The sequence below is a fragment of the Salvelinus alpinus genome, chromosome 24 (assembly GCF_045679555.1).
Source record: "Salvelinus alpinus chromosome 24, SLU_Salpinus.1, whole genome shotgun sequence".
Taxonomy (NCBI): domain Eukaryota; kingdom Metazoa; phylum Chordata; class Actinopteri; order Salmoniformes; family Salmonidae; genus Salvelinus; species Salvelinus alpinus.
This window is the reverse complement of record NC_092109.1, coordinates 30,379,966-30,395,707: the sequence shown is the minus strand read 5'-3', so window position 1 is coordinate 30,395,707 and position 15,742 is coordinate 30,379,966. Positions and strand designations below refer to the sequence as shown.

Here is a 15,742-nt window from a genome sequence, read left to right as displayed (position 1 = left end):
ATCATAGATATATGTTTCACAAGTTTGGATAGCACAGTACAGTACATTAAGTAGAGCATATTAGTACAGTACAATACAGTACAGTACAGTAAGTAGAGCATATTAGTACAGTACAGCACAGTACAGTACATTAAGTAGAGCATATTAGTACAGTACAATACAGTACAGTACAGCACAGTACAGTACATTAAGTAGAGCATATTAGTACAGTACAATACAGTACAGTACAGTACAGTACAGTACAGTAAAGTAGAGTATAGTAGAGAAGAGTAGAGTCGAGTATACCCTACTTTACTGTACTGTACTGAACTCTACTGTAATGTACTGAACTTTACTGCACTGTACTGAACTCTACCCTACTTTACTCTGCTGTGCTGTGCTGTATTGTACTGCACTCTACTGTGCTCTACTGTGCTCTGCTGTGCTCTGCTGTGCTGGGCTGTGATGTCCAAATGTGTGAAATATGAGGATAATGAAATTCATAATTATGTAATACAGATCAGAGCCTATGATGTAATTCCGTACTGTAATTCCGTTACCGGATGTGAATCCACTTCCCTTTACTGTATTTCAATAACCAAAATAGATTTGTTCAAACTCAAGGTGACATATTTAAGCTTAAGTATAAGTTGAATTTATTTGCACCAAGGAAAACAAGTGTTTAACGACAATACAGATAAAAACACATTTAAAAAATAAGCAGTGTGCAGGTGGGGTTGGAAGCCAAAGGGCTTATATGAAAACCACATCACAAAAAAACGATATATTGTCACGTTCCTGACCTGTTTTCTTTTGTCTTGTATTTATTTAGTTGGTCAGGGCGTGAGTTGGGTGGGTTTGTCTATGTGGGATTTTCTATGTTGGGATTTTGTGTTCGGCCTGGTATGATTCTCAATCAGAGGCAGCTGTCAATCGTTGTCCCTGATTGAGAATCATACTAAGGCAGCCGGGGTTTCACGTGTGTTTTGTGGGTGTTTGTTCCTGTGTCAGTGTTTGTGCCACACAGGACTGTTTCGGTTTTGTCACGTTTGTTGGTTGTTTTGTATTTTGAAGTGTTTGTTGACTTTCATTAAATAATGAACACTAACCACTCTGCGTTTTGGTCCTCTCCGTCTGTCAGCGAGGACAGCCGTTACATATATACAATACATAAGTACACAAATAAAAAAGGTTTGTTAAAACAGATAAAATAATGATAAATGTAGCACAGTACATGTCATAGCTGAAACCCCATTCTTTCTGCAGACATCTTTGAATCTTAATTCACAGCAGATATTAAACTGTTACTGTAATTCCGTTACTTAAGTTTGCCTCTGCACAGTTCTTTCACTAAATTTGTTTTTGTAAATGTTTCAGTGGAACTTGGAAGTAGTCCTTGTGCATAGAGTTGAATGGTTTGTTAAACTTTTTAGTCAATGGCTTTTGTTTGGCCTACATTTTAAAGTGGAATTGCCCTCATGTTAGGTTAGAGAAATCAGTAGATATTTTCTGATCAAAGATACCAACTAGCATTAGCCACTCAACACCAGCTGATTTTGTTGGGCTGGGAAATACAAACTAAGTTCAATTCACTTCAAAGCTTAATTTCAGTATTTTAGCATTACTCTAAGCTATTCCCTGATGGTGTGCAGGATAACCAGACTGCAGGGCGGTAGACAGACCCTCCCGTAGTGTCACGTTCCTGACCTTATTTTTCCTTTGTTTAACTTTGTTTAGTTGGTCAGGACGTGAGCTGGGTGGGTAGTCTATGTTTTGTGTTTCTATGTTGGGGTTAATGTGTTGCCTGATATGGTTCTCAATTAGAGGCAGGTGTTTGACGTTTCCTCTGATTGAGAACCATATTAAGGTAGGGTGTTCTCACTGTTTGTTGGTGGGTGGTTGTCTCCTGTGTCTGTATGTTTGTACCACACGGGACTGTATCGTTTGTTTGTAGTCTATACCTGTTCGTGCGTTATATGTAAGTTCTCAAGTCCAGGTCTGTCTACATCGTTTATTTGTTTTGTATTTCTCTAGTGTTATTCTGTTTTTTGGTGGTGATTTCTATGTAGTGGATTCAGTCTTATTTTTATATTGGACTGTATTTTTGACGCGTCCTTTGTTGTGTGGCGTAGCCGTCTCATAGTTTATTTCTGGGTGAAATAAATATTTTCCACTTGCAAAGGAACTACCCTGCTCTCTCCACTTGACTCCTTCATTTCACCATTAGAATTGTGACACGTAGTCTGTAAAAGTGAATCTAATGACATCTCACTCCTCGTGGGGAGACTAACACAATCAAACAGAAGCCCTCATATGCTTTCAGGTATATCCAGGAAAACTGCATATAAAAAAAGGTATATCCAGAAAAAGTCACCAATACCTAAACAAGTGCAGGAGGAAGCTTTGTGTTGACTGTTTCAGTCCTCCAGGAACACGGCTACTTTAGTGTATTATCACTGAAAACGCCTGAGGATGTAACAAACTCGCCATAAACACCTACATATAGGCTTCTAATCAACACATATATACACACACTAACACACACACCCGTTTGTTTACTATCGTTGTGGGGACCAAACAATTGATTCCCATTCAAAATCCTATTTTCCCTAACCCTTAACCAAACCCTGACGCTAATTCTAACTCTAGCCCTCACTGAATTCATCTTGTTTTACTATCCTTGTGAGGACCTCTGGTAAAACCAAAAACACACACACACAGATATTTGATGTCTCAAAAGCTCCTTCTACCTCTATATATGAGAGATTTCCCGTGGTCCGGGAGTAAATCCTGTGCTGCCTGCTGGTCTTTGTCCACTAATGTAGGTTTCCAGTCTGAGAGGCTGTGTGCCGGGCCCTGATTCAGAGACTGTTGGACTCTACATCACATGATGGGCCTCAGGGCGAGGCTATGAAAAGATCCTAAGATGGAGGATGGAGGGATTGAGGATGAAAGAGGGGATGAGAGATATGAACATGTACCCCAGCTCTCTCTCTCTCTCTTTATCCCTTTGTGATTTCACAGTCGAACAAAGCATCTGGACATCAATAGCACAATTCCAGCACCATATGGATCATTAGCTCGCATCCTTCTAACAGCCTGAGAAAAATGTGCTGTCATATTGAAGTTTGCTCTTCATTGACTTTTACTAGTTTACATTGAAGAGGGAATTACCGTAATCTGTTGCTGTTTTCTCATCATCTTAATCTGTAGTGCACAGGGTTGACCTGACCCTGACCTTCACTTAACCACATTTATCCTCTCTGAGCCTTTCAGATGACTTTCCCATCTTCATCTGAGTGCCCTCTCCACATTACCTAAATAGGCCAATGTTCCTGATGAAGTTGGAATCCCTAACTCGGGGGCTGCTTTACTGCAAGCTGCAAGTCTGTATGTTCTGTATGCTGCTTCTATACCTACAGGGCCCACTGTTTCCTATGCAGAGCATGCTCTCGTCAATCTCATTATATTACCCTGGTCCTGGTGCTCCAGGAGAGGGCTCCCTAAAGCCTGCAGCTGGAATAATAATGGAACAGAGCAGCAGAGAAAAACAATAACCTCTACCCTAACTGGGCACTACCCTAACTGGGCACACCCTTACTGGGCACTACCCTAACTGGGCACTACCCTAACTGGGCACTACCCTAACTGGGCACTACCTTAACTGGGCACTACCCTAACTGGTCACTACCCTTACTGTGCACTACCCTAACTGGGCACTACCCTAACTGGGCACTACCCTAACTGGTCACTACCCTTACTGTGCACTACCCTAACTGGGCACTACCCTAACTAGGCACTACCCTAACTGGGCACTACCCTAACTAGGCACTACCCTAACTGGGCACTACCCTAACTGGTCACTACCCTAACTGGGCACTACCCTAACTGGTCACTACCCTAACTGGGCACTACCCTTACTGGCCTCTACCCTAACTGGGCACTACCCTTACTGGGCACTACCCTAACTGGGCACTACCCTAACTGGTCACTACCCTAACTGGGCACTACCCTAACTGGTCACTACCCTTACTGGCCCCTACCCTTACTGGGCACTACCCTAACTGGGCACTACCCTAACTGGTCACTACCCTAACTGGGCACTACCCTAACTGGGCACTACCCTAACTGGTCACTACCCTAACTGGTCACTACCCTAACTGGTCACTACCCTAACTGTGTGCCCAGTTAGGGTAGGGACAGTTAGGGTAGGGACCCTAACTGGGCACTACCCTTACTGGGCACTACCCTAACTGGGCACTACCCTAACTGGGCACTACCCTAACTGGTCACTACCCTAACTGGGCACTACCCTAACTGGTCACTACCCTAACTCGTCACTACCCTTACTGGGCACTACCCTAACTGGTCACTACCCTAACTGGTCCCTACCCTAACTGGGCACTACCCTAACTGGTCACTACCCTAACTGGGCACTACCCTAACTGGTCACTACCCTAACTGGGCACTACCCTAACTGGTCACTACCCTAACTGGTCACTACCCTAACTGGGCACTACCCTAACTGGGCACTACCCTAACTGGGCACTACCCTTACTGGGCACTACCCTAACTGAGCACTACCCTAACTGGTCACTACCCTAACTGGTCACTACCCTAACTGGGCACTACCCTTACTGGGCACTACCCTAACTGGGCACTACCCTAACTGGTCACTACCCTTACTGGGCACTACCCTAACTGGGCACTACCCTAACTGGGCACTACCCTAACTAGGCACTACCCTAACTGGGCACTACCCTAACTGGGCACTACCTTAACTGGGCACTACCCTAACTGGTCACTACCCTAACTGGTCACTACCCTTACTGGGCACTACCCTAACTGGTCACTACCCTAACTGGGCACTACCCTAACTGGTCCCTACCCTAACTGGTCACTACCCTAACTAGGCACTACCCTAACTGGGCACTACCCTAACTGGTCACTACCCTAACTGGGCACTACCCTAACTGGTCACTACCCTTACTGGCCCCTACCCTTACTGGGCACTACCCTAACTGGGCACTACCCTAACTGGTCACTACCCTAACTGGGCACTACCCTAACTGGGCACTACCCTAACTGGTCACTACCCTAACTGGTCACTACCCTAACTGGTCACTACCCTAACTGTGTGCCCAGTTAGGGTAGGGACAGTTAGGGTAGGGACCCTAACTGGGCACTACCCTTACTGGGCACTACCCTAACTGGGCACTACCCTAACTGGGCACTACCCTAACTGGTCACTACCCTAACTGGGCACTACCCTAACTGGTCACTACCCTAACTCGTCACTACCCTTACTGGGCACTACCCTAACTGGTCACTACCCTAACTGGTCCCTACCCTAACTGGGCACTACCCTAACTGGTCACTACCCTAACTGGTCACTACCCTAACTGGTCACTACCCTAACTGGTCACTACCCTAACTGGTCACTACCCTAACTGGTCACTACCCTAACTGGTCACTACCCTAACTGGGCACTACCCTAACTGGGCACTACCCTAACTGGGCACTACCCTAACTGAGCACTACCCTAACTGGTCACTACCCTAACTGGTCACTACCCTTACTGGGCACTACCCTAACTGGGCACTACCCTAACTAGGCACTACCCTAACTGGGCACTACCCTAACTGGGCACTACCCTAACTGGGCACTACCCTAACTGGTCACTACCCTAACTGGGCACTACCCTAACTGGTCACTACCCTAACTCGTCACTACCCTTACTGGGCACTACCCTAACTGGTCACTACTCTAACTGGTCCCTACCCTAACTGGGCACTACCCTAACTGGTCACTACCCTAACTGGTCACTACCCTAACTGGGCACTACCCTAACTGGGCACTACCCTAACTGGGCACTACCCTTACTGGGCACTACCCTAACTGAGCACTACCCTAACTGGTCACTACCCTAACTGGTCACTACCCTAACTGGGCACTACCCTTACTGGGCACTACCCTAACTGGGCACTACCCTAACTGGTCACTACCCTTACTGGGCACTACCCTAACTGGGCACTACCCTAACTGGGCACTACCCTAACTAGGCACTACCCTAACTGGGCACTACCCTAACTGGGCACTACCCTAACTGGGCACTACCCTAACTGGTCACTACCCTAACTGGTCACTACCCTTACTGGGCACTACCCTAACTGGTCACTACCCTAACTGGGCACTACCCTAACTGGTCCCTACCCTAACTGGTCACTACCCTAACTAGGCACTACCCTAACTGGGCACTACCCTAACTGGGCACTACCCTAACTGGGCACTACCCTAACTGGTCACTACCCTAACTGGTCACTACCCTTACTGGGCACTACCCTAACTGGTCACTACCCTAACTGGGCACTACCCTAACTGGGCACTACCCTAACTGGTCACTACCCTAACTGGTCACTACCCTTACTGGGCACTACCCTAACTGGTCACTACCCTTACTGGGCACTACCCTAACTGGTCCCTACCCTAACTGGTCACTACCCTAACTGGTCCCTACCCTAACTGGTCACTACCCTAACTGGGCACTACCCTTACTGGGCACTACCCTAACTGGTCACTACCCTAACTGGGCACTACCCTAACTGGTCACTACCCTAACTGGGCACTACCCTAACTGGGCACTACCCTAACTGGTCACTACCCTAACTGGGCACTACCCTAACTGGTCACTACCCTAACTGGTCACTACCCTAACTGGTCACTACCCTAACTGGGCACTACCCTTACTGGGCACTACCCTAACTGGGCACTACCCTAACTGGTCACTACCCTAACTGGTCACTACCCTAACTGGTCACTACCCTAACTGGGCACTACCCTAACTGGGCACTACCCTTACTGGGCACTACCCTAACTGGTCACTACCCTAACTGGTCACTACCCTTACTGGGCACTACCCTAACTGGTCACTACCCTTACTGGGCACTACCCTAACTGGTCCCTACCCTAACTGGTCACTACCCTAACTGGTCCCTACCCTAACTGGTCACTACCCTAACTGGGCACTACCCTAACTGGTCACTACCCTTACTGGGCACTACCCTAACTGGGCACTACCCTAACTGGTCACTACCCTAACTGGGCACTACCCTAACTGGTCACTACCCTAACTGGGCACTACCCTAACTGGTCACTACCCTAACTGGGCACTACCCTAACTGGTCACTACCCTTACTGGGCACTACCCTAACTGGGCACTACCCTAACTGGGCACTACCCTAACTAGGCACTACCCTAACTGGGCACTACCCTAACTGGTCACTACCCTAACTGGGCACTACCCTAACTGGTCACTACCCTAACTGGGCACTACCCTAACTGGGCACTACCCTAACTGGTCACTACCCTAACTGGTCACTACCCTAACTGGGCACTACCCTAACTGGTCACTACCCTAACTGGGCACTACCCTAACTGGTCACTACCCTAACTGGGCACTACCCTTACTGGGCACTACCCTAACTGGGCACTACCCTAACTGGGCACTACCCTTACTGGGCACTACCCTAACTGCGCACTACCCTAACTGCGCACTACCCTAACTGGGCACTACCCTAACTGGGCACTACCCTAACTGGTCACTACCCTTACTGGGCACTACCCTAACTGGTCACTACCCTAACTGGGCACTACCCTAACTGGTCACTACCCTAACTGGGCACTACCCTAACTCGTCACTACCCTAACTGGGCACTACCCTAACTGGTCACTACCCTAACTGCAACCGAGGAGACATGCCTTGAACACACATTCTAAATCGCTGGCCCAAATGCCTCACATATTGACATTTAGGACAGAGATGCCTGAGAGAATGTTGTGTGAAATGTAACATACACCATAGTGTAATGGAACACAATGTAACAGACACCGGAATTGTGAGCTATGTTCCTGAAACATGTAGTGCCATAAACATTGATTGATTTGAATGTCAGTGTTTCTATATCTGGGAGTGTCTGTCTGAACTGAGGCTGGGCTGAATCTCGGATTATCATGTTACACAGGCAGAATACTATAAATAAGCTTCAAAATACAGTATAAACTGCAGTAGTTCATGATGTTACATGAGAATATGTGTCAATCAGGGATGCAAGGGTTTGACTATGCTGAGGACTAGATATTCTGTTTACAGATGATGCCAGATGAAGTCAGATGTGTACTGGTGGATTTATCTCCTCCTGTATGAATGTAAGTCGATGGGCTGCAGTCTATATACTGTACACTTTCTTGTCAGTTTCTCTCCATCAGTTTGGCAGACAATTGGAACAGCATCTCAGCAAAGATGTTTAATCTACTTAGTGCAGAGCTTCTGTTGAATGTAGTCATTTAGATTTAAACATGGTTTTGTAGCTAGATGTTTTCCAGGCTGTGAGTCTTGGGATTGGAAAGTTTTTTCTTTGGCACACGGCAGAGTAGTTATTACACAGAGTAGTTCCTGAACACAGAGGCCTTCCTTCAAGAAAAAGATTAGGAATCAGAGAGTGGAACTATGACAGGAAATTGTAGGTTTATGTAGAGACAGATTATGGGATATTGTGCCCCCCTGGAGCTCAGAGAGAGCTCTTCTTGTGACCCATGGGGATTTAAACACGCTGGCTAGAGGCTGCTCATGCCTCTACTGACAGCAAACATTACACAGTGAGGGGGAGAGAGACAGCCGTTCAAAGGCTTTATCTTGTGGCGTTATGTTGAACCCCTGATGAAGTCTAAGGCAACTCATATGTGTTACAGCATTTGTACTCACGTTCAAAACCATTACCAACGTTCCTCACATTTCTTGATTCAGTTATTGAGATTGAAAATCCGTCTCTAAATGGGGGCTGGATGTTGATGGATGTTGGATGTTGATGGATGTTGCTGGATATGGGATGTTGATGGATGTTGATGGATATTGATGGATGTTGATGGAGGTTGGATGTTGATGGATGCTGATGGATGTTGGATGTTGATGGATGTTGATGGATGCTGATGGATGTTGGATGTTGATGGATGTTGATGGATGCTGATGGATGTTGGATGCTGATGGATGTTGGACGTTGATGGATGCTGATGGATGTTGGTGGATATTGGATGTTGATGGATGTTGATGGATGTTGGATGTTGGTGGATATTGGATGTTGATGGATGTTGATGGATGTTGGATGTTGATGGATGTTGGTGGATATTGGATGTTGATGGATGTTGGTATATATTGGATGTTGATGGATGTTGGTGGATGCTGATGGATGTTGGATGCTGGACGTTGATGGATGTTGATGGATGTTGGACATTGATGGATGTTGGATGTTGATGGATGCTGATGGATGTTGGATGTTGATGGATGTTGGACGTTGATGGATGTTGATATGTTGTAAGCCTGCAGTGTGTAGAGGGAGTTGTGGACCTGTAGGCAAGGCTCTCTTCTCCTTTTCCAGTTTGATCCTAAGAATCTCTTAATTCATGTTTTATTATAGCACCATGCTAAACTTCCCTCTCTCTTGTTTTTCTTTCTTCCTAGGAGATTGTGAGTGTCACTAAAGATGTCCGATAGAGTCGATATTGAAGAGAAACCGCCAGCCCCTCCCTTGAGAATGAACAGTAGTCCCCGAGACTCTTCAACAGTGAATCACGGCTCCAAACCTCTCCCAATGGCTCCTGAGGAGAAGAACAAGAAGGTCCGCCTGCGCTCCATCTTCCCTGGAGGAGACAAGAGTGAGCAGACAGCTGCATATCACACTTTAATGTAGAACTACAGTCCTGCATGAGCTTGTCCTGACCTCATGACCTAAACAGGAAAAACAAGACCTGGAGTTGTTTTGAGTTTCCAGGAAAACTGTGTGCCCTAGACATCACCACTGGCTCACGAGGTCCATTGACAACAAGGAACCCGTTGATCCGTGATAGAGTAACATCACAATTTTATGAGGGTTAGGAGCCCTCTCTAAGTTATGCAATTTCAGAAAGGGGTATTGTATTGATATTTAGCTCCACCCTTGGCAAAGAGTGAAACAATCTGAGTTATATCAAAGTTGCTAGAGACATATAATCCGTGTAAAGACAGTTCTTGTTCTAAAAATATTTTTATTCTCTCCTCAGGAATAATACGACACTGATTTGAAAATGTATCTCTTTAAAAGGTCGGTGTACTATGTATCAGAACTAGATCTGAACGTTCTTTTTGTTTTCTCCCGTGCAGCGAACAAGAAGAAGGAGAAGGAGCGTCCTGAGATCTCCCTGCCCTCAGACTTTGAGCACACCATCCATGTTGGCTTTGATGCTGTTACAGGGGAGTTCACTGTACGTACATCTTTGACAGATCAACGTTCCAGTAAATATATTTCAACGTTATACGGTACATCACAGACAAGGAAGGTGTACAGTGAAGGTTTTGAGTATACCCTTAAATGGCCCATATTACCACTGCGTGTTAAAAATAACCAAGACATGAACATTTGTGCCAAGGTAGCTATGAAGTCACAGAGTGGATCTGACCTCTGACCTATGACCTGTGACCTCTCTCCCCCAGGGCATCCCAGAGCAGTGGGCGCGGCTCCTTCAGACCTCCAACATCACCAAGCTGGAGCAGAAGAAGAACCCTCAGGCCGTGCTGGACGTGCTCAAGTTCTACGACTCCAAAGAGACGGTCAACAACCAGAAATACATGAGCTTCACCTCCGGAGGTATGAACACACAAACACCAGATGCTGCTGTCTGTGTTTCAGATCATCTCTCTGCCTTACATTTATGAATAATTGAGTTAGTGAAAATATGCTGCTGTGGTGAGCAAAAGCTTTGAATATTTATTGAAGAGTCTACAGTACATGCGGTCAGATCCACTCTGTGACCTCATAGCTACCACGGCACACTTTTTCATGTCTTGGTTATATTTAACTGTCAGTGTGTTGTCATCTTGGTTATATTTAACTGTCAGTGTGTTGTCCTCTTGGTTATATTTAACTATCAGTGTGTTGTCCTCTTGGTTATATTTAACTGTCAGTGTGTTGTCATCTTGGTTATATTTAACTGTCAGTGTGTTGTCATCTTGGTTATATTTAACTGTCAGTGTGTTGTCCTCTTGGTTATATTTAACTGTCACTGTGTTGTCCTCTTGGTTATATATAACTGTCAGTGTGTTGTCATCTTGGTTATATTTAACTGTCAGTGTGTTGTCCTCTTGGTTATATTTAACTGTCAGTGTGTTGTCCTCTTGGTTATATTTAACTGTCAGTGTGTTGTCCTCTTGGTTATAATTAACTGTCAGTGTGTTGTCCTCTTGGTTATATTTAACTGTCAGTGTGTTGTCCTTTTGGTTATATTTAACTGTCAGTGTGTTGTCATCTTGGTTATATTTAACTGTCAGTGTGTTGTCCTCTTGGTTATATTTAACTGTCAGTGTGTTGTCATCTTGGTTATATTTAACTGTCAGTGTGTTGTCCTCTTGGTTATATTTAACTGTCAGTGTGTTGTCCTCTTGGTTATATTTAACTGTCAGTGTGTTGTCATCTTGGTTGTATTTAACTGTCAGTGTGTTGTCCTCTTGGTTATATTTAACTGTCAGTGTGGTGTCATCTTGGTTGTATTTAACTGTCAGTGTGTTGTCATCTTGGTTGTATTTAACTGTCAGTGTGTTGTCATCTTGGTTGTATTTAACTGTCAGTGTGTTGTCATCTTGGTTGTATTTAACTGTCAGTGTGTTGTTCTTTTGGTTATATTTAACTGTCAGTGTGTTGTCATCTTGGTTGTATTTAACTGTCAGTGTGGTGTCATCTTGGTTGTATTTAACTGTCAGTGTGGTGTCATCTTGGTTGTATTTAACTGTCAGTGTGTTGTCATCTTGGTTGTATTTAACTGTCAGTGTGTTGTCCTCTTGGTTATATTTAACTGTCAGTGTGTTGTCATCTTGGTTATATTTAACTGTCAGTGTGTTGTCATCTTGGTTGTATTTAACTGTCAGTGTGGTGTCATCTTGGTTGTATTTAACTGTCAGTGTGTTGTCCTCTTGGTTATATTTAACTGTCAGTGTGTTGTCCTCTTGGTTGTATTTAACTGTCAGTGTGTTGTCATCTTGGTTGTATTTAACTGTCAGTGTGTTGTCATCTTGGTTGTATTTAACTGTCAGTGTGGTGTCATCTTGGTTGTATTTAACTGTCCGTGTGTTGTCATCTTGGTTGTATTTAACTGTCAGTGTGTTGTTCTTTTGGTTATATTTAACTGTCAGTGTGTTGTCATCTTGGTTATATTTAACTGTCAGTGTGTTGTCATCTTGGTTGTATTTAACTGTCAGTGTGTTGTTCTTTTGGTTATATTTAACTGTCAGTGTGTTGTCCTCTTGGTTATATTTAACTGTCAGTGTGTTGTCATCTTGGTTATATTTAACTGTCAGTGTGTTGTCATCTTGGTTATATTTAACTGTCAGTGTGGTGTCATCTTGGTTATATTTAACTGTCAGTGTGTTGTCATCTTGGTTGTATTTAACTGTCAGTGTGTTGTCATCTTGGTTATATTTAACTGTCAGTGTGTTGTCATCTTGGTTATATTTAACTGTCAGTGTGTTGTCCTCTTGGTTATATTTAACTGTCAGTGTGGTGTCATCTTGGTTATATTTAACTGTCAGTGTGTTGTCATCTTGGTTGTATTTAACTGTCAGTGTGTTGTCCTCTTGGTTATATTTAACTGTCAGTGTGTTGTCATCTTGGTTGTATTTAACTGTCAGTGTGTTGTCCTCTTGGTTATATTTAACTGTCAGTGTGGTGTCATCTTGGTTATATTTAACTGTCAGTGTGTTGTCCTCTTGGTTATATTTAACTGTCAGTGTGTTGTCCTCTTGGTTGTATTTAACTGTCAGTGTGTTGTCATCTTGGTTATATTTAACTGTCAGTGTGTTGTTGTTAATGTAAGAGAATGAGACGTCTGGCAATGATTCCTTTCTCTTTCAGACAAGTCAGCACAGGGATACATAGCAGCCAACACTCTGGTAAGTGCTACTTCATTTCAAACATGTTCTTTTCCTCTTAACAACTCATTAGCATTTATTGAAAGAGAAACAAATATGAGCGTATACTCTGTGTATTGCTCTCTTGTCAGCTGTAGTGTGCTCTGGAGTTTTAGTTAGCACTGTAAGCCAGACTGCGTGTTCTCGCTGGGTCCATTAACATGACCTCATATGACTGTCTCAGAGTCTAACCGTCCCTTTTGGGAATCAGCCAAATGACTGTCTCTGGGCTGTGTCGCTGTCAGAGTAATGTTTCATCGGTGGACTGAGAGAGAAGACTCTCAGAGGTCGTGTGCACTCAACTGCATTCAGTCTTTCTGTCTGTTGGTACTTTACCTCTGGCTTGGGTGTGAAGAGTTGGCACACAGAGGCCTTTTCTCTATGATGGTTTTGTTATGTCTGGAGATGGCTGGTTTTCCCAGGCGGTGGCGCCGGCCTGCTGACTCCCAGCACTCTGATGGTCCTGATGAAGTGTTGATAGAGCAGGTGACACACCTCTCAATAAGGAGCTGGTTCAGAACCAGGCAGTAGGTACCACTCCTCTCAATAAGGAACTAGTTCAGAACCAGACAGTAGGTACCACTCCTCTCAATAAGGAACTGGTTCAGAACCAGGCAGTAGGTACCACTCCTCTCAATAAGGAACTGGTTCAGAACCAGGTAGTAGGTACCACTCCTCTCAATAAGGAACTGGTTCAGAACCAGGCAGTAGGTACCACTCCTCTCAATAAGGAGCTGGTTCAGAACCAGGCAGTAGGTACCACTCCTCTCAATAAGGAACTGGTTCAGAACCAGACAGTAGGTACCACTCCTCTCAATAAGGAACTGGTTAAGAACCAGGCAGTAGGTACCACTCCTCTCAATAAGGGGCTGGTTCAGAACCAGGCAGTAGGTACCACTCCTCTCAATAAGGAACTGGTTCAGAACCAGACAGTAGGTACCACTCCTCTCAATAAGGAACTGGTTCAGAACCAGACAGTAGGTACCACTCCTCTCAATAAGGAACTGGTTCAGAACCAGGCAGTAGGTACCACTCCTCTCAATAAGGAGCTGGTTCAGAACCAGGCAGTAGGTACCACTCCTCTCAATAAGGAACTGGTTCAGAACCAGGCAGTAGGTACCACTCCTCTCAATAAGGGGCTGGTTCAGAACCAGGCAGTAGGTACCACTCCTCTCAATAAGGAACTGGTTCAGAACCAGACAGTAGGTACCACTCCTCTCAATAAGGGGCTGGTTCAGAACCAGGTAGTAGGTACCACTCCTCTCAATAAGGGGCTGGTTCAGAACCAGACAGTAGGTACCACTCCTCTCAATAAGGAACTGGTTCAGAACCAGACAGTAGGTACCACTCCTCTCAATAAGGGGCTGGTTCAGAACCAGGCAGTAGGTACCACTCCTCTCAATAAGGAACTGGTTCAGAACCAGGTAGTAGGTACCACTCCTCTCAATAAGGAACTGGTTCAGAACCAGGCAGTAGGTACCACTCCTCTCAATAAGGAACTGGTTAAGAACCAGGCAGTAGGTACCACTCCTCTCAATAAGGGGCTGGTTCAGAACCAGGCAGTAGGTACCACTCCTCTCAATAAGGGGCTGGTTCAGAACCAGGCAGTAGGTACCACTCCTCTCAATAAGGGGCTGGTTCAGAACCAGGCAGTATGTACCACTCCTCTCAATAAGGAGCTGGTTCAGAACCAGGCAGTAGGTACCACACCTCTCAATCGGTCAGCACTCTGATAAACTGTATGTATCAAATCAAAGTTTATTTGTTGCTTGAACAGGATACAACAGGTCTTACAAACTGTTTCTCAACAATGCAGTGTTCAAATACCAGGTCAGATTTCAAGAGATAGAAAGGATTTTTCAAGAAATCTAAGAATAAATACTCACAAGGAGTAAAACACACAAGAATGTACACTGTATACAAGGTCGCTACTAGTATCATATCCATGTGCAGGGTAACAGTGGTAGGTACCATACGATGGCATTAAGTCAATGTGCAGGGTAGCAGTGGTAGGTACCATACGATGGCATTAAGTCAATGTGCAGGGTAACAGTGGTATGTACCATATGATGGCATTAAGTCAATGTGCAGGGTAACAGTGGTAGGTACCATACGATGGCATTAAGTCAATGTGCAGGGTAACAGTGGTAGGTACCATATGATGGCATTAAGTCAATGTGCAGGGTAGCAGTGGTAGGTACCATACGATGGCATTAAGTCAATGTGCAGGGTAACAGTGGTAGGTACCATACGATGGCATTAAGTCAGTGTGCAGGGTAGCAGTGGTAGGTACCATACGATGGCATTAAGTCAGTGTGCAGGGTAGCAGTGGTAGGTACCATACGATGGCATTAAGTCAGTGTGCAGGGTAACAGTGGTAGGTACCATACGATGGCATTAAGTCAATGTGCAGGGTAACAGTGGTAGGTACCATACGATGGCATTAAGTCAGTGTGCAGGGTAACAGTGGGAGGTACCATATGATGGCATTAAGTCAGTGTGCAGGGTAACAGTGGTAGGTACCATACGATGGCATTAAGTCAGTGTGCAGGGTAACAGTGGTAGGTACCATACGATGGCATTAAGTCAATGTGCAGGGTAACAGTGGGAGGTACCATATGATGGCATTAAGTCAGTGTGCAGGGTAACAGTGGTAGGTACCATATGATGGCATTAAGTCAATGTGCAGGGTAGCAGTGGTAGGTACAATACGATGGCATTAAGTCAATGTGCAGGGTAACAGTGGTATGGACCATATGATGGCATTAAGTCAAT

General features: G+C 44.9%; 1 protein-coding gene across 3 annotated transcripts in view; it reads left to right on the top strand.

The window, feature by feature from the left end:
* Window positions 1-15,742, top strand: part of LOC139552599 (serine/threonine-protein kinase PAK 3-like) — a 90,602-nt gene that overhangs the window by 29,887 nt on the left and 44,973 nt on the right. For all 3 annotated transcript variants that reach the window (XM_071364475.1, XM_071364476.1, XM_071364477.1), the window contains 4 exons: window positions 9,494-9,687; window positions 10,172-10,272; window positions 10,502-10,655; window positions 12,912-12,949. In XM_071364475.1, the coding sequence (XP_071220576.1) occupies window positions 9,516-9,687; window positions 10,172-10,272; window positions 10,502-10,655; window positions 12,912-12,949 (465 nt within the window). In that variant the 5' untranslated portion in view covers window positions 9,494-9,515. The remainder of the gene's footprint in view (window positions 1-9,493; window positions 9,688-10,171; window positions 10,273-10,501; window positions 10,656-12,911; window positions 12,950-15,742) is intronic.